This window comes from Chelonoidis abingdonii, chromosome 3 (genome assembly GCF_003597395.2).
Source record: "Chelonoidis abingdonii isolate Lonesome George chromosome 3, CheloAbing_2.0, whole genome shotgun sequence".
Lineage (NCBI taxonomy): Eukaryota > Metazoa > Chordata > Testudines > Testudinidae > Chelonoidis > Chelonoidis abingdonii.
Window position 1 is genome coordinate 110,360,603 of NC_133771.1, and position 19,958 is coordinate 110,380,560.

General features: G+C 45.3%; 1 protein-coding gene across 16 annotated transcripts in view; it reads right to left on the reverse strand.

The window, feature by feature from the left end:
- Positions 1-19,958, reverse strand: part of REPS1 (RALBP1 associated Eps domain containing 1) — a 114,010-nt gene that overhangs the window by 75,335 nt on the left and 18,717 nt on the right. For 14 of the 16 annotated variants that reach the window (XM_075063992.1, XM_075063988.1, XM_075063997.1 and 11 more), the window contains 2 exons: positions 14,144-14,267; positions 8,723-8,919 (listed from right to left, as the gene is read on the reverse strand). In XM_075063992.1, the coding sequence (XP_074920093.1) occupies positions 8,723-8,919; positions 14,144-14,267 (321 nt within the window). Of the gene's footprint in view, positions 1-8,722; positions 8,920-13,157; positions 13,469-14,143; positions 14,268-19,958 lie in introns of those variants that run through there. The other 2 variants (XM_075064000.1, XM_075063999.1) reach the window with 2 other exon arrangements.

The following is a 19,958-nucleotide window of genomic DNA, read 5'->3' on the forward strand; positions in this document are numbered from 1 at the left end:
TTAAGAAGCCACTTTCTCCTTCCTCAGATCATCTCCCTGCTTTGTTCCTTGTTCAATAAGGATGTTCACCAATGGAACAGAGGACTGTTTATATTCTAATGAGAGCTCTTCACACTGATCCACTACAAGGGATCTTTAGGGATCAGATCTGTAGAAAAATATACAGGTATCAGCCTCTGGGATTCTTAGGAACAAGCCCTTGAGGCCTTCTCCAAAAGAACTACCTTTTATTATTTGGATCTACTCCCTTCTCAAGCTGAGTGAATACTGCACAAGGCTGAATGCCCTTTAAAGACATTCCTCTACAAATAGCAGGGATACTAAACATGTTAATCGGCTGCCAGTATTTTACCACAATGTAGGAGGTGTACCTTCTAAAGGCGAAGAACCTCTGCATCTACCAATCAGGCCACCAACTATATTGATAGAAAAACCACTTTTAGGTAGGGTAATATAGTGACACAGTTACTAGAAACTATCAAGAACACCAGAAAGAGGGAAGAAACTTGGAATGGATGTTCGAAAGCTGTGCTGGAAAAAGAATAGCCCCATTTATAACCACTGTTTGGAACCACAATTGGTGTGCAAGATCCTAATGCTGCAATGTCATCTAATGCAAATTTGTTGTAGGGATCTGCAGAAACAGTTTCCCAAGGAGAATCCTTTATTATTTGGGACATAGAGCATACAATCGTAATCCATATATTGTCCTTTATTTGTGGCAAGAGTTTCCACATATGTTAAGAGTTGTACACACATGATTAAGAAACAACTTCTACACTTCATGACCATACAATATTTAATTTGAATATTTTAAAAGAGACAGACATACTTTGAAAGCCAGTAAATATCATTTTAGTAGACATTAAGTTCCTTTCACTAGGACCTGAAGGCACAAAACACTTGGGTTTATGATTTTAAAGTAACTGACAACTTGACAGGTCTTAGATAAGAAAAAGACGGTTACTCACCTTTGTAACTGTTGTTCTTCAAGATGTGTTGCTCATATCCATTCCAAGTAGGTGCGTGCGCGCCACGTGCACGTTCGTCGGAAGAATTTTCCCCTAGCAACACCCGGCGGGTCGGCAGGCGCCCCCTGGCGTGGCGCCCTTGCGACCGCATATATACCCCTGCCGACCCGTCCGCTCCTCAGTTCCTTCTTGCCGGCTACTCGACAGTGGGGAAGGAGGACGGTGTGGAATGGATATGAGCAACACATCTTGAAGAACAACAGTTACAAAGGTGAGTAACCGTCTTTTCTTCTTCGAGTGCTTGCTCATATCCATTCCAAGTAGGTGAATCCCAAGCCTTACCTAGGCGGTGGGGTCGGAGTTGGAGACTGTGGAATGCAGAACAGCCAAGCCAAGAGCCGCATGTCCCGGGACTGCTGTATCATCAGGTCTTGTGATATCGAGTCCTGATGGACCGGCAGGGGAACTGGACTGGCTATGGATAGGTCCAACAGCGTGGAGTACCAGTGCTGGCGAGGCCACGCTGGGCGATGAGAATGGGCAGAAAAGGTGTGCACTGATGACCACGTGGCTGCACGACATATGTCTTGTATAGGCACACGGCTAGGAAGGCAACCGAGAAAGCTTGCGCCCTCGTGGAATGTGCAGTTACTCGTCCTGGAGAAGTGTGAGCCAAGGCATAGCATGTTTTAATGCAGGCCGTCACCCGGGATGAGATTGTTTGCGATGAGACAGGGTGACCTTTCATCCTGTCTGCAATGGCAACGAATAGTTGGGAGGTCTTTCGGAAGGGTCGGGTGCGGTCGATGTAGAACGCCAGCGCCCTACGAACATCAAGTGAATGCAAGCTCTGCTCTCTGCGAGATGCATGAGGTTTAGGATAAAACACTGGAAGGAAAATGTCTTGGTTCAGGTGGAATGGGAGACCACCTTGGGCAGGAAGGCCGGATGCGGACGGAGTTGTACCTTGTCTTTATGGAATATCGTGTATGGCGGGTCCGCTACCAGAGCGCGAAGCTCCGAGACTCTCCTGGCGATGTAATGGCCACAAGGAACGCCACCTTCCACGATAGGTACAGGAGAGAGCAGGTTGCCCAGGGTTCGAAAGGAGGGCCATTAGTTTCGAGAGAACCAGATTGAGGTCCCAGGAGGGGCGGGACAGCGGACCTGGGGATACAGGCGCTCCAGGCCCTTGAGGAACCTCGAGACCATCGGGTGAGAGAAGGCGGAGGAAGAGCCCTCTCCTGGATGGAATGAAGAAATGGCAGCTAGGTGAACGCGGAGGATGAGAGCGCGAGGCCTTGTTGTTTAAGGTGCCATAGATATTCCAAGATCACTTGGATGGGGCCTGAGCCGGTGACATTCCTGTGACTGACACCAGCAGGAAACCTCTTCCATTTTGCCAGGTAGGTAGCCCTGGTTGCAGGTTTCCTACTTCCCAGGAGCACCTGCTGCACTGGGGTGGAACAGCGCAGCTCCGCAGAGCTCAGCCAGCCAGGAGCCACGCCGTCAGGTGGAGGGACCGGAGGTCGGGATGGAGAAGCCTGCCGTGGTCTTGTGATATCAAGTCCTGATGGACCGGCAGGGGAACCGGACTGGCTATGGACAGGTCCAACAGCGTGAGTACCAGTGCTGGCGAGGCCACGCTGGGGCGATGAGAATTAGCCGGCCTTGTCCCTGCGTAACTTCACAAGGACCCTGTGCACAACGGGAATGGTGGGAAGGCATATAGGAGCTGGTTCGACCAGGGTAGGAGGAATGCGTCCGAGAGAGAGCCGCCGACAAGACCGCGGAAGGAGCAGAACATGGGGCACTTCCGGTTGGTGCGGGAGGCGAAGAGGTCGATTTGGGGAAATCCCCACCGCCGGAGAGAGAATGGACTATGTCCAGACGAAGGGACCACTCGTGGGCTAGAAAGGACCTGCTGAGCCGGTCTGCCAACACGTTCTGGACTCTGGAAGAAAAGAGGCTGCAAGATCCATGCCGTGGGTTATACAAACTTCCCACAGTGTCATCGCCTCCTGACAAAGAGTGAGAGAGCGGTCCCCCCCTGCTTGTTTATATAGTGCATCGCGGTGGTGTTGTCCGTGAGCACTAAGACAGAACGGCCTCGCAGGTGAGGAAGAAACGCTGGCAGGCGAGGCGGACGGCTCTCAGCTCCCTGATGTTTATGTGCAGCGACAGCTCCCGAGCGGACCAGAGGCCTGTGTTCGACGAGACTCCATGTGAGCTCCCAGCCAGAGAGGATGCGTCTGTTGTTAACGAAATGGACGGCTGTCTGGGGTGGAACGGTAAACCCGCACACACCAGGGCGGGATTTCGCCACCATCGGAGGGAGTGTAGGACGCTCTCTGTGAGTGTGACAACGATGTCCATGCTGTCCTGCGTGGACGGTAAACCGAAGCTAACCATATCTGCAGCGGGCGCAGGCGGAGTTTGGCGTACTTGGTGACAAAGTACACGCCGCCATGTGGCCTAAGAGGCTGAGACAGACCCTGGCCGAGGTCGTGGGGAAGGCTAGCAGGCTGTCTATGATAGAGAGTAGTGCCTGGAAACGGCTGGGTGGAAGTGAGGCTGTCGCGACCGTAGAGTCCAAGACGGCCCCGATGAATTCTATCCTCTGAGATGGTACGAGGATGGACTTGTCGAAATTTATCAGGAGCCCTAGAGATTCGAACAGGTTCCTGATAACTGTTATGTGCGCGGCGACCTGAGCTTGGAGGACGCGCGAACCAGCCAGTCGTCCAGGTAAGGGAAGACACACATCCCTTGGCGACGGAGGCAAGCGGCCACTACTGCCATACATTTCGTGAAGACTCGTGGGGGCAGAGGACAGGCGAATGGCAGGACCGTGAATTGAAGTGGGATAGTGCCAAAAAACGTCCCGCGCCACAAAGCGGAGAAAGCGTCTGTGAGGCGGGTAGATCGAAACATGAAAGTACGCGTCCTTCATGTCGAGAGCAGCGACCAGTCTCCCGGATCCCCAAGAAGGCGATGAAGACCCAAGAAACCATGCGGAATCTTAACTCTTACGAAGCGTTGAGGCCTGGGAGTCTAGAGGGTCGGAGACCTCTGCGACTTGGGTGTAAAAAACCGGCGGAAAAACCCTCGGCCCTGAGGTTGTGAGGCACCTCGTCTACGCCCGAGTTCGATACGTGAGACCTCCTGCCAAGGAATAAGCATACTATCTGAAAGTAGGGAGGGGGGCTGCAGGGGAGCGAAATAAACTGCTAGACGGTATCCAAACTCTAACCCCGTGCGCAAACCCTCGATCTGAAGCATTATTCGGGCCACCGGAGGAAGGAGAAGCTTGAAAAAAGAAAGGAGTCCCGGGAAGGACTGGTGCTCGCTCCTGGCACACTCTTGCAAAAAGTTCGACTGGTCCCCCCAGGTGGTTTGCGTACCACTTGTTTTGCCCCCCCGCCCGGGAACGCGGAACCGTCCGTCGTTCACCCGTCCCAGCCTTCTTTGAAGTCTTGGCGGGGGCGTGGTGGGGATAAGGGCGCTGAGGGTTGCTGCCCGAGAAGGATCCTGCGGGTCTGGCGGTGTGTGCATGCCCCAGGGACGCATTAATGGCGGTATCTTAAGGCTTTGCAGCCTTGGGTCCGTCTTCTCCGGAGACTCAGGCCCCTGCCCCTTCAAACGAGTCTTGTACGAGCGCAGCTCCGAGGTAAGCCAGAACTGCAACCAGAATCCGCCAATGGTACCTCCGCGACCGCGATGGGTTCTAGCCGCGAGTGCCGCGGGTCGAGCGCTAGCCTGTAAGGCTTCCTGAGATATCTTTTTCCCTTCTAACCAACTTTGTGAACTCAGGCGGGAGTCCCACCGGATCGAGTCAGTAAACTGTCCAAGTCTGCCAGGGTATAAAATCATAGCTGCCTAGTATCGCTTCTGTTGCCACTACGAACGGAGCCCGGATAGACCTTACGGCCCAGCAGTCATACGTTTAGCCTCCGCGATTGGCGGGGCTGGCTGGCCATGACGCTCCCTTCTCGTTCACGATTGGCCAGACCAAGACATGGAGGAGGATGGTGTACAGGTAGCGTTACCCCTTAGAGGTACAGTAACTTGCTCTCCACCCATCTGCCTGTCGGGAGGATCGATCTGGAGACGCAAATAGATCCGCTTGGCCTGAAAGGCGTATGAAGGGCAAGGCACCCCACGGTGGAGTCGGACATGGAGGAGTCACTTACAGATCCCACCTCGGCACCATCCTCTGCCAGGTTTGTATGCTCAACGCACTCTGCGGAGCAATCTGTGAGTGCGAAGTCAATAGGGGGGGCCAGAGGTCGAAGTGCCCGGCCACTGCCTCATCGGTGAGGAGAGGAGGAGACGACCGGGCTCCTCCAGTTGTGCCAGAGAGGCTCGATTCTGGTGCGCCTCTGGGTCGTGACGCGGCAATATCGTTCCCGGAGGAGACCGAGGTCGCTTCTGGCACCAATCGTAACGTAATCTCGACTCGGAGAGGACGCCTTGGCTGATGGACGCCCAAGTGCGTTCCAGAAGGACCACTGCTGGCTGTTCCGATCTTGGAACCAGCATCCCCATAAAGCACGCTGCGCCGCGAGGACCTGAAGGGGTCTCACGCCAAGGCGGGGCAGATAGCTGAACGTCCGAGTGAACAGTCGGTGCCGGGAACGGCCACAGGTCGAACCAATGCCCTGAGATCGACTCGGGACCTACACCACCAGTGCCAGGAGTCGACCGGATGGTGCGCCGACGGTTCCACGATGGACCCGTCGGAACGGCCGAGAGCCAAGAGCGACGCGCCGAGTCGTCATAACGGAAACCTGACCGTGCCGCGACGTAAACGACCGCGCCGAAAGTAGATCGTGCGGACGGCAAGCGGCCGTCGAGAATGGCGAACGCGGCGTGAGTCGAGATCGTGCCATCCTGTGCGTCCCAGAAGAGTGAGGTGGAGCATAGTGGCTTTCCCCGAGATGAAGTGCCGCACGGCGGTGCGGGGCTGAGGCAGGGAAGGCTCAGTGATCGGCATCACCCTCGCCGTGTGAAGTTCGCGGGGTCGCGACAGTAGCTCGACCACACACGTGCGGAAGCTACAGGCACCGGACCGACGGCGCTTCGTGCCGGAGTCGACGGTGCGTCGGAAAGCACCGATGCCGGCAGATGCGGCGCCTGCCGGCACGCTTTCCAGCTTCGGACTGCTGCTGGAGTCGCGACCGCAGGACCTCGCCTTCTTCGCCCAGGAAAGTGAGCGCCTCCGCTCTTCTGAGAGGATACTGTGGTGCGCGGTGCTGTGCCGGTAACACGCTCTCCGGTGCCGAAGAAGGTCTTTTCGGTGGACCTCGGTGCGGCGTGCCGACTGCAGGGCAGGCGGCCCCATAAGGAGTCTGCTCAAACGGAGCGCTCCTTTTTTCGTCCTCGATTTGGAAGGACTTGCAGATTCGGCACTTCCGCAGATGGATCCCCCAGCACTGAGCAACATCGTGGGGTCTCCGTTGCATCGCGACGACACCACACTGCTGAAGCGGGAGATGCCAGGCATGCCCCGGCCCCGAGCGGCGAAGGAGATATACCCAGCCCACTAAACTATAATACAACAGTTTAACAACGATATCTAACTATATACTAAACAACACTAACTAACTAGGAATTAGGTAGAACGGGTGAAACGCTAGGGATGTGGAGGTCAGCTAAGCTGCACTCCACGTTCCAACGACCGACACGGGCGGTAAGAAGGAACTGAGGAGCGGACGGGTCAGCAGGGGTATATATGCGGTGCCGCAAGGGGGCCACGCCAGGGGGCGCCTCCCGACCCGCCGGATGTTGCTAGGGGAAAATTCTTCTGACGAACGTACACGCAGCACGCGCACACCTACTTGGAATGCATATGAGCAAGCACTCGAAGAAGAACTGCAGCTACCATTAAAGAAGAAAAAGAAACCAGACACCATAATTGGGCTGGTGGACACAAATGCTATCTCAGACAAACCAAGAAAAATTTCAGGTTAGGTCCATTAAGAAGGTTATATCCATCCACAGAGCAACATACAGGAGAAGATCTGAGATTCTTCATTTCTTAATGGGGAGAGACACTCTAGGGAGCTGCTTTACACCTATCTGTCCAGAGCTCCAGGAAAGCTAGGATCATAATGGCCAAACTATCTTCGACAATGCCAATGCTGCTTGCCCTGCTCCTATTACCACACACTGCTCTCACTTTGAAAGCCACACTGCTTCAACACAGACTGTAAGCTGCTCTATTGCCAACATACCCCCAAGTTTCTGGGCAGCATGTCTCATCTTTCTGTAGATGTCTCAACTCCCCTGATGGAGCCCAGGAGAAAGCATACAGTGGGGAGGAATATGGGGGAAATGGGAGAGTTAACATATGCACAGGAGTATGGGCCTAAAACAATTTTAATTAGCTGCACTCTATATGACAGCCTTCCTGGCTTTTATTTAGGAAGTGTATTCTATCTTCTAAACATGGAGAAGAGATAAAGTCCCAAACTCGACAAGCGAGGAAGTCCCTAAACGAGAAATTGTCAGAACGCACAATTAAGTCATCGGTGTACCCTCTTGCCATTTTTCATCTTTACTCAGCTTATCCCTTAGTAGGAGAATTAAAGAAACTAGCGAGCAAAGGTTGGCCACGTTTACTGGTTGTGTTCTAAAAATGATCAAAGTACTAATGAAAAAAAGCCCACTTGAATAAACACCAATGTCGTCTTTGTTCTTATGCAAAAGAATCAGCAGCTCTAGTTATAGCGTTGCAGGGTGATCTTCACCAAAAATTCACCCATGCTTGCTTTTACTGAAGTGGAATAAAGGTCACTGAAGAGTGTTACACTCATTCCCTCAAAAACAAAAAACAGATGCTGAAATAAGATGAATTTATTAAGTAACACATTTCACTGTAGAATCTGCTTAGTATTTATGATGTTAAAGTTCTGGTTCTCATCTGTTGATTTAATCTATAAATCAGCGTGCTAAACTACTGAATAGTAAGGTATAGATAAATATGTTCCAAGGAAAGGTTCGAGCACTTGCTTCTTAAATAGTGTTGCATTTTTAAGGGAATGAAGAGGGGAATTATTTCTAACCCCCTCCATCCCCACCCCAAAAAGAACTGCTGGCTTGTCTTTGAGACAATAAATTTATATCTGGATAATTTATGTTTAATACATTACAAAATGGTTCATAGTCAAAAAACGGACATGTGTGAAGCCTGATTGCTTAGGTGTGTATAAATATATACTTTAACTAGAAGTGCAGAGATATTGGAAGTACATCTGCAGCTCCTGTGAAAGGACATTAAATGTTGCTATTTGAGATCCAGGCAGCAGATTTAAATGTTTAAAAGCTTAGCTTGATTGGAAATAATTAGGAGTTGTAGTATCAATTACGAACTTAAACACTATAGTTTCTTTTAGAAAAGAACAAACCTACATAAACCAAACCAAGCTATCATGTGACCTCTCACAATAAGCCATAACCCTCATTCTCCCTTCCCACTCAATACTTTGTCAGTTATCACTACTAATATTTCCAGACTTAGATTTTAAACAGGTCTGAGCAGAAAACCTGACTCATATCTCAGATACCACACACACTTACAAGCACTGCATAACTAAAATAAATAATAAATTAAGTTTTCATATATTTAGTAACACTTCATGATTTTTTTTAAAGAAGCTAATCCAAAACAATAGTGCAGTAACACTAGTGGGACCCACATCACTGTGAAGCACGACACCTCAAATAGAAGTCACTTAAGTTTTAGTTACCTGTTGATCTGTTGATGTACGTTGCTGGACTGCATCATGGCTCACAGAGCCTTTTTTCACTTGAACCCGGCCAGGTGGGGGAGGAATTACACCTGAATATGGGGTTGAGTTATCAGCATCTGAAGAATACAAGGCTGTGTGTCTCAATTCCTGTTCATTCTTTGGACCAACAAATCTGGGTAGAGGGAGGTCCTTTACTGTTAAAACAATGATATATATTAATAGTAAAGGATATTTTAAGTATTCTTCTTCTGTATAATAAAAAAATGACTTGTTTAAAATGTAGTTGTAGTCTAAAACAATTTCATATCTGTTCTCTCTCCATGACATACATACTGAGTTTGATGCAATTTACAAGCAAATACATCCCCAGATTTTTTGGGGCGGGGGCTCATGCTACACCACTGTAAAATCCTACATCACAAATCTAGTTTGTTACACCTATGAAACCACACAATTTTCTATATATGCAAGATAACAGTTTGGTTTTGCAACTGTGACTTAGAATTCAGCTCATTCTTGCATAGCTATATAGGCTTGTTAATTATACTTTCTTTTACAGTTTTGCTTACTGTATAAATTTGACCCATCACAAGTTCCAGGCATGCTTGAAAAGTTCTTAAAAAGTCTTTGCACTTAGGGAGCTTCATCTATAGATCCAGAAGTTAAAAACTTCACTAAAGCATTTAGATATAACAATGCATACAGGGAGTAAAGAAGTGCTGCCTTTTTTATCTTCACAGTAGAAACCATAATTCAGCCTTTATTTCTCAAGACTTAGCTAAGTATTGCGTAAACACATTTATTACTCATCCACTTTAATCTTATTTCATCTTTTCTACATAAGTAGCTAATAAGCTATTTTACTGATACTACCAAAGGATGCTCAGTTACAGTCAGACTTAGGAGTAATTTCATTATAAACCCATTTTTGAAGTCTACACATGAAACTTTACCAAGCTAAGAGGCACACAGCTTTTCTCTGTCTACCCCTGGAATAAACAGAAAACATCTTCTCAAATAGCTCTGCCATCCCTCTGAATCCTGACCTGTAAATGCCTTCCTAGTCCATTGCCAGTGAAGTCAAACTGTGCAATTTGTTGTATAGCTTACTTGTGTTTTTGAAGAACAGACACATTTGCAATCACAACACATTTATGAGGTAATTATCTAATTTTATGTGGATTAATTTTTCTGATTCTTATAGCTATTATATAAAAATTAAATATACTGGTACTACTGAGTCATTAAAAGTAAGTGAAATTTTTGAATTTTGTTAAAGACTGAACATTAAGCATTCAAGCAATCTATATTTGAATATTATCCTTTGAATACATAATGCTTTAATAATTTTATTAAATATAACCAAGGAACAACCCCACAGTTTAGTAAGTAGCATAATATGCTAACAGGGACAGCAGAGTTCAAGCAAAACCTTTCACATTCTCACCTATACGTGGACTCAGCATACTAAGAACAGCATGTTGATTTCAGCGTTAAGGTGGGGTGTGACCCACACTGAAAAAATACCCTTTTAAGCTTCAAATACTTCTCTTCAAATTTCCTCCCACCCCCCACCTTCCCTTCATCCACAAAAACAAAGAAATTCAGGGTAAGATGACTTTGTCCTTTCATGCTCCAATATTTAGGGTTTGCATGCTCATTTAGAAGCCCCTATAATATCTATATAACTAATCTCTATCTCTCCCTAGTTAATTTTTATTTTTGCAGGATACTGTTTCCCACACCACAGTAACAGAACAAGTGACATGAATTCACAGTGACTATCTGCTCATTTTATAATTCCCAATTAGACAGTTATCCACAAAAATGTCTTTCCAAATTAAGTAGCAACCCACAATTTACTTGGATATTTCCAGCATCGTAATTAAAGCAATATGAGTATTGTCATTTTATACAAATACTTCAGAGCCATATATTACATGTCCACAAGTGCTTAACTATAACTCTCTTTTGATCTCTCTCTGAACTAAATCAATCAGCTGAGACAAGAGTTATGTTTGGTAGACACTAACACCAAGCACTCCAAACTTACCCAAATCAACTGCAGCTCAAGACTTGAAAAACCCACTCACAGGCCAAAATGGGCATATTAAATATGAGAGTTGACAGACAGGGACGGAGGCTGGTGCAGCATACGGAGGTGAGGCTGACCAGCAGGCAAAGTCAGGAAAAGAGACTGCAGGATGGCGGAAGAGGTCTCTCCTCCCATTCAGCAGTTCATGTACAGGGGGCCGGGTGGGAGGGGAAAGGAGTGGGCTCAATAGCCCCTTCAGCTAGAGAAAGATGAATGAATGAGAAAGTGAAAGGGGAAAATGAGGAAAAGAAGAGAAAATATGAGAAAAAAATAAATGAGAGAATAAGGAAGGATAGTTTGTGAAAAGAGGATGAGGAAGGTGGGTGGGAATAAGGCGATTAAAGACATTCTCCTCCACTTTTGAGGACGTAAGATCTACGAGAATTATTTGTTTTGCACAGAGAAAAAATTAAGGGAACATCAGTCCCAGCTTAGGGATGTCTATGCCTGAAACACTGTAGGAGCTCATCTGTCAACATAAGAAATCTACTTTCCTGAGACGATAAGCAGTATCTAGATCAAAGGAAGAATTCTTCCATTGACCTAGCACTGTCTACACTGGGGGCTAGGTTGGATTTCACCCTCCTGAGAGACATAGTTAAGCAAACTTAATTTTCCAGTATAGACCAGACTTTAGACTCAGTGCAAGTCAGCAGATAACCACGGTGTGGACGGCATTGACAGAACAACTATTTTTTACGCTGGTGAGTTATTGAGTTGGATAAGTTTTTCAAGACCTCCTGTTACCCAGGATTTTCTTTAGCTGGTTCAAACAACTCCTAAACAACAATTAAAAATATTTACAGTGTTCTTGACATGTATGAACCAATGGAATATATTCTATTAGAGAGCTGCAAAGGCAGTTTATTAATTTACATTAGCTTTTTTGGGCGTTTTGAAAATAATCCCCTTGGACACAATCTTTAGTTTGTTTTCTCCTGAAAAGGAGAGGTGATATATTTCTTGCTATTGTAAAGTCCTTTTCATTGGGAAGTCTCCTTTCAATCAACATCTCATTTAATACTAAAAAAGCATTTCATAGTAACGACCAAAACAATTCAAGTTATCTGAAAACTAAAGAGAAGCCAGGTTTCTAACCACTTTTGTCAGGTTTCAGTTAGGTACATTCATCTCAGCTTTAGCACCATGTATTTTACCATGTATTAACTAAGTTGAGCAATTTGTTCTTCCCCAATTCCCTACTAATACCATCAGTGGTGCTCTTAGTAAGTGCAAGAGATTTATGTTCTTGAAAGGCCACTTAATTATTTGTGACACTCAGAGGAATAGCTAAAGGAGGAAAATTAATTACAATTAACAAACAGTGGCATGACTAAGCCAGCATCTTACGCATAGAAAAACTGCTTCGTGGCCTGGTATACCATCTGCTACTTCCAATACTGCTCCTTTCCACTACTTTCAAGAGCATACGCAGTAAGTGTACATATACTTTTGTGCAGGCACACATAAGTAATTGACATTTACATATTTAGAGTTAAAACCAATCTGAGTTTAACTAGAATAGCAATTGTTTTGTCAAATATTTCATCCCAATAAATAAATTTTGGTTTCAGGTTCACCACCTTACAAGTTTGTGTATATCCTTACCAAAGAATATTTTTGTCTGCCGTTAATTAGGAGCATATATGGCTTCTATTATGGCCACACAGATCCTATAGCTATGGAATTTGCCAGGGAAGTCACCCAATTATAACACTGCATTCCACTCTAAGATCAAAACAGAATTCTCAACTTAAGGAGATGATAGCTACAGTGGCTTTACGCCACTGCTGCACCTTCCCAGAACCTCAGCTGCTCTGCAGTCCCCGGTTAGTATAGGACAGCACTGCTTGGAATCATCACATCACTGGGTGCAGCACTGCGACCCCACCCAGCACACCACCTATATCAGGGCTTGTGAGAGGATCCTCAGAAGGCAGTCTGACAGTCATCTACTACACTGCTTGCATATGGAGAGGCCAGGCCTGGCTATACGCAGCGCTTATAGAGCCCTTTTACACCACTTCATCCCTTTTACCCCATCAGGTTTTCACCACAGAATCTTATCTTAAGACATCATAAGAAAGTTTGCTCTAGCCTCTCTGGTTGAGAAACTCTCAAACACATGAGTCAAGTCAGATGCCAGCTGAGTATGCAATAGCTCTGGAGCAGATGATCTCTCACTCATTTCAATCAAGTCTGTGAATTCAATGATTCTGTGGCTACGGAATATGGCATTGTCCCTATCCCGGAAAGAGGCTGGGGAACGCAGATCAGCCACACTTTAAATCTGAGAAAACTAGAAAAAAAAATCTAAGTGATATTCTGCAAGATTACCTTTCTTCAAGTTCTCATGGACTCCATTCTCATTGTTCCTTCTTTCAAGATTCTCCATACCAATTTTTAGGATTACATCTTGCTCCTGATCCCAATTGCTTGATTTTGGTCTGCAGATTCATTATATCAGCACTCTCACCTACTTGATTCAAACTGCAGTCTCATCTAGTCAGTCACATATAATTTTATTTAGACAGCATCAGGAGCTTGAAGTGACTATCAATTCTGAGTCTTGAGCTCTGTCAGGTCTTTTATATCGTTTTTGCAGCAGGAAGGGAGATCTTCTCTCTGCTTTCAAGGAATCCTGTCTCCTGGAAGTTGAGATGAATTCTCCTGAAGTATCAGACTGCAATTTTACTTTATAAAATGAATAAGGGTTTGATTCCTTTGGAGGTAGTTGCTGAATGATATACAAGTTCAGATGGAGAGTCTGGAGACCTGATGGAAATGAATTCTGTAGCTACCTATTTGGAGCTGGAAGTTGAACGTGCCATCCCCAGCAAGTGCCCCTACAGATAGTTTTGAATAGCTGGCTGTGTCAACACTAGTAAATTTAACTGTAATCCCATTACATTATCTGCTACTTTCACCACTCAACTCTGACAAATAGAGCAAGTTACACCACCTAGACCACCATGGGAACTGGCATACACAAAAAGGTTCTTTCACTCTGCATACCTTGCAACAACAGTTAGTTTAGTACTTTAGCACAATAGAACGGTTTTGAGGACTCCATTTCCCTAGATTAACTTTATCCCCTTTACTAGCTAAGATCCAGTTGTATCTATATAAAGATGCTTTAAATTTTGGTTTATCCCAAACTCCCCTTCACACTTTTTTCAGTATGTATAAGCGAGCAATATACTAGAGTATCTGAGACCATACCACAATAGTCCAGCAGATTAATCTATTATAATCTGTGAGCCAACTGCAATAAATGTCACTAACCTGCTCAATAGTGTTTAAGCATTAATTTCTAGATTTACCTGTATTTAAACTTTCCACTCTTAGAGGGAGACCTGACTGGGCCACTGCAACAAGTTTCAAAGCAATATAGAACTGACTTCTTCCAAAATATCCAAGTCTTGTTGCACCACAAAGTTCCATAATCTGTAAGAGAGCATATATTAGTATTTATGAGAGGCAAATCAAAATGCCAGATATTCCATCAGAAACAACAGCCATCTTTAAAATATGTGATAAGTACAGACATAATACAGAACTTTTAAGGTGGTAAATTTGTCAATGGCAATGCTTTGCATTAACTAGTCGTCTTAATTTTTTGGCAACAGTGGTTCATGAGTAGGGTCCCTGTTTTCTGGAAATTGCTGCTATTATGTTTTTTCCCCACAATGACTCTTCATTTCTGAAGTCACCATTCAAAGGAGGAGGGAGGTGGCGGCGGCACATGGGCAGAGGTGACATGTGGGTATGGAATGCAGAGTCACACCCCCCAGATTTCTGCTAGGAGACACCTGACTCCTCCACAGGCTGCCGGGCAGAGGTTGGGGACTGGCTGCTGCTGCTGAGACTTGTCGTCAACTTCTCCCCTACTCACACAGGCTTGGGCTTGGCAAAACCACCATGGATCTTCCTCTGGAAGGGCAGGACACCTGGCAGCAGGGCACCTGGCTCCTTCGCCATGTTGCAGAGCGGATGCCACTCCCATCCGCTCTCAGCAGTGTATACAGCCTCTCTCCCCCACTCATAGCTAATTCCTGCCTTCTCCCCCTAGCACACAGCTGGCCTGGCTCTCACCTTCAGTGCCCAGAATTTGTGTGTTGTAAAAATCTCATGTTTGTAGATGTGTTTTTGTATAAATGTAACTCATTTCAAATTTCTGAAATATACAGGTTTGAAAATCTGAAATTACTCTGTTTTCATTGCCAGAAAACACTAGCCCTAGTCATGAGGCATTATTTCATAAGAAGAGTTGTGAAAGGTACAGATCTGAGGAATAATCACAGAGCAGTTCAGCCAGCTGCTACAGCTGTTCCATCAGCAGCTGGGCTGTCTCTACTCCTGGAGGTATGCTGCTATAGTAATAGCTGGGGCCCAACCTTAAAATGGTTCAAGGATCTTAGCATTCTACCAGTTATGCTAAATGCAAGGCAAAGATGGAAAATTATGATTTTCAAAATCTTGTAACTCAGCCAAACCTAAATGGAATTCCATGGCACAAACTAGAGGCACATCTCTGGCTGCACTCCCCTTGCTGAATTTCAGTTGAGAAGTTAGGGCTTCTAAAAAGTCATAAGTCTTTTATAAAAAAGTGTTAGTCTTAACAGATAAGTTCATTGCCAGATCCCTTTATAAGTTGTCAAACATAGCAAGTGCATATTTCTAATCTATCATTTTAGCTATCAATGCACATGAGGGATAGCTCAGTGATTCGAGCATTGGCCTGCTAAACCCAGGGTTGTGAGTTCAATCCTTGAGGGGCCATTTAGGGAATGGCAGTATAAAAAAAAACTGTCTGGGGATTTGTCCCGCTTTGAGCACAGGGTTGGACTAGATCTTCTGAGGTCCCTTCCAACCCTGATATTCTATGATTCTATGTCTAGTCAGAACACAGATAAGAAATTTCCATGAATATATATTGGAAAAGAGTGGCTCAACCTATTACGTAGGAAGAATATGCAGGGCTCAAGCTATATTCAGCTTGACCCCTTGGTTACTTTGGCCTGCTCCAGGGCAGAGTCTGAGAATTAGAAAGTTGCAACTCAGCGTTGTGTCTCAGCTTCTCTCATCCTCCCACCCCCGGGCCCTTTATTTATTTATTTTGCTTCTCCAGATGGCTGAGTGAGAGAGGGGAGCCATCCTTTGCTAGATGCTCTAAGCTTGAGAAGAGGAGTCTGAAATTCCTACCCTGCTCTTCCTGGGGCTCCCACAGTTAGAATTACTCTTCCCCTCACTGGACTGCTGCATTTCAGGGGAGGAAGTACTGAGCAGCTTCAGGAAGGAAGGAACAGCAGCTGCACTTCTAGCTCACATCAGAGTTGTTCACAGGGTTTTAGTGGAAGGTGTGGGAGGCAATGCCCCTAATCTCCTCACACAGCAAAGAGCCCGATTCCAACACTTAAAAGTTGCAAGGCACGATTCAGGGAACAGATTTTTAATTTATAATCAAATACCATTTTCTTCTTAACCATCACTCACAAGAGGCACAGGCTGGATACTTGTGCTCTAAGTAATGGCTAAGTGAGCATTAAGACATTGTCGATGAATTATTCTCTTAATGCAGTAAAGGAAATGAACAATACAATGTATCTATATAAAAAATGTACAATAGGACAGATGCTTCTTTTGTAAACTTGCATATTTTCAATATTTTATATCAGCTGCATGGAAACAGTTGATGAGTAAGGATACAATTTAGTCACAGAGGTCAAGGATTCCATGACTTTCTGGGAACTCAGTGACTTCTTCCAGAGCAGCCAGCAGCTGCCCCAGGAGCACTGGTCCTCAGGCCGAAGCAGCAGCCCGGGTTTGGTCTGGAGCAAGGGTAGTCAGCCCCTGCCAGGAGCAGCTGCTGAGGTCAGCTCCTGGCAGCGCTCCAACTGTTAGTCGTTCCCCTCCCCTCCTGGGTATTAAGTAAAAGTCTGGACAGGTTGCAGGCTTCCATGAATTTTTGTTTATTGCCCGTGACCAGTCTGTGACTTTTACGAAAACATCCATGACAGAATCTTAACCTTATTGACAAGTTTCTCTAGGTAGCTATTTTGTCTGGTAGAATCAAGGTATTTGGAGAAATCCTTGACATACTTGGACAAACTTATAGTGGATATAGGGTACTCATTTTCTGAAAGCCTTTGAAAAGGTCCCTCACCAAAGGCTCTTAAGCGAAGTAAGCTGTCATGGAATAAGAGGGAAGGTCCTCTCATGGACTGATAACTGGTTAAAAGATTGGAAACAAAGTGTAGGAATAAATGGTCAGTTTTCAGAATGGAGAGAGGTAAATAGTAGTGTCCCCCAGAGGTCTATACTGGGACTAGCCCTATTCGACATCCATAAATGATCTGGAAAAAGGGGTGAGGTGGAAAAATTTGCAGATGATACAAAACTACTCAAGATAGTTAACTCCAAAGCAGACTAAGAGTTACAAAGAGATCTCATAAAACTGGGTGACTGGGCAACAAAATGGCAGATGAAATTCAAGGTTGATAAATGCAAAGTAATGCACATGGAAAACGCAATCCCAACTACACACATAAAATGATGGGGTTTAAATTAGCTGTTACCAATGAAAAAAGATCTTGGAGTCATTGTGGATAGTTCTCTGAAAATATCCACTCAATGTTGAGCGGCAGTCAAAAAAGCTAATATGCTGGGAATCGTTAAGAAAGGGATAAATAAGACGACAGAAAATAAACTGTCTCTACATAAATCCATGGTATGCCCACATCTTAAATACTGCCTGCAGACGTGGTTGTCCCATCTCAAAAAAGATATACAGGAAAAAGGTACAGAAAAGGACAACAACGATTAGGGATATGGAACAGCTTCCATATGAGGAGAGTAATAAGACTGGGACTGTTCAGCTTGGAAAAGCGACAACTAAGGGGGGATATGACTGCAGTCTATAAAATCATGACGTGTGGAGAAAGTAAATAAGGAAGTCTTATTTACTCCTTTTCACAAGAACTAGGAGTGAAATGAAATAGGCAGCGGGTTTAAAAACAAACAAGTATTTCTTCACACAACGCATAGTCAGTCTGTGGAACTCTTTGTCAGAGGATGTTGTGAAGGGCAAGACTATAATAGGGTTCAAAAAAGAACTAGACAAATTCATGGAGGATAGGTCCATCAGTGGCTATTAGCAAAGATGGACAGGGATTGTGTCCCTATCCTCTGTTTAGCAGAAGCTGGGAATGGACGACAGGGCATGGATCACTTGATTACCTGTTCATTCCCTGTGAAGCACCTGGCATTGGCCACTGTCAGAAGACAGGATACGGGGCTAGATGGACCTTTGGTCTGACCCGGTATGGCTGTTCATACATAAACTTGTACATAATGTGTACTCCCCATTCTTGTGAGCGAGCAGGGAATTAAAATTTATATTTCCTGTTTCTGAAGTGCTCAGCACACAGACATCTTGTAATTTCAATGCTCTACTGATTCACAAGAACAGAACCAACAGAGGGAGATTAAAAAAAGAACAGCATTTTTCAAACTTTCTGAGCTGAGCCACCCCCTCCCCCACTTCGAGTTACTATTTTTAGTTGTGCCCCACAATACTTGCCCTTTCCCCCTTGGTTTTCAGGATGGGCAAAGGCATGTGTGACTGTCTCTGGGCACAGAGATGTTGATCCTGATCCAGAGGCTCAGCTCCCTGCTGAGGGGAATCAGCGGTGAAGGAGGTGTGGCACTGGCCCAAGCCACCTAGTGTCACTGCTCCCCTCCCAGAACATTCCTCCCCATCCCCTAAGGGGGACACACCCTGCAGTTTGGAAACCTTTGAGCTGAGAGAACAAAAATGTGTGCTGATTTGTCAACAGTAGTTCACCCAAGCTACACTTGAAGCACTTAAATATTCTTGCAAGCACATTTTTCAAATAAAAGTTAAAGCTGCCCTTCCCAACTTTTTCTTCTAACATTACCTTTCTAAATTCAAAACCTATCACTTTGGGTACTCCTCTTCAATTTGGGCCCAAAAATGTAACAAAGAAGTTACCTCAAACAGCCCATTCATAAACTAGATAATGCAAGGGCTGTTGCCCTAAGCAGCAGAGTATGGAAGCTGCCATCACAACCCATACAGCTGGTAAAACTCAAACAAAGTTAATGTTCAAAGTGTAACAGATAGCAACTTTAACTGCCCTTTTTTTTTTTTTCCCCCAGATGAAGCTCCTGCTTCTCAACAGAATCCACTAGCTATGTGAGAAATGTTCTCAAACAGCTCAGCAATGCATAAGTCAAGAAGATTCAAGCTAGGTGGATGCTTATCCCAACCTGAAGACAAAGCTCCAGTAAACAGGACTAATGGTAATAACCTGGCTCTATACCAACTGACCTGTAGAAGACCTCCTGAACCAACAGAACCAGAGAGAAAATTTAAAGGAACTCCTGATTCCAGACCAAGAAAGGGGATTGTCAATGTGTCAAGTTTTGTTTGACTAAGAAATAGAACTGGATACAATGAGGGAATCCAGAACCCTCAAGGGGAGCTTTCAGCCCTTACAGTCCACAAAACCTGAAAAGGATGAACAACAAAGTGAACTTTCCACTCCACCATCTGGAAATATTACTGTAGAGAAGTGAGAAAGGAATTCCTTGATGAACATATATTACATTTTAAAAAACAAAAACAATGAGAAGTCCTTGTGGCACCTTCGAGACTAACAAATTTATTTGGGCATAAGCTTTTAAGGCTAGAACCCACTTCATCAGATGCATGGAGTGGAAAATACAGGAGCAAGTATAAATACATGAAAAGATGTGATCTGCCTTACCAAGTGTGAGGTCAGTTTAACGAAACAATTCAATTGACAGCAGGATACCAAGGGAGGAAAAATAACTTTTGAAGTGGTAATGAGAGTGGCCCATTGCAGACAGTTGACAAGGTGAGAGTAACAGTAGGGGAAATTAGTATTGGGGAAATTAGATTTAGGTTTTGTAAATGACCCAACCACTCCCAGTCTTTATTCAGGCCTAATCTGATGGCATCCAGTTTGCAAATTAAGTACAGTTCTGCAGTTTCAGGTTGGAGTCTGTTTTTGAAGTTTTTTGTTGAAGAATTGCCACTTTCAGGTCTATTACTAAGTGACCAGGGAGACTGAAGTGTTCTACTAGTTTCTG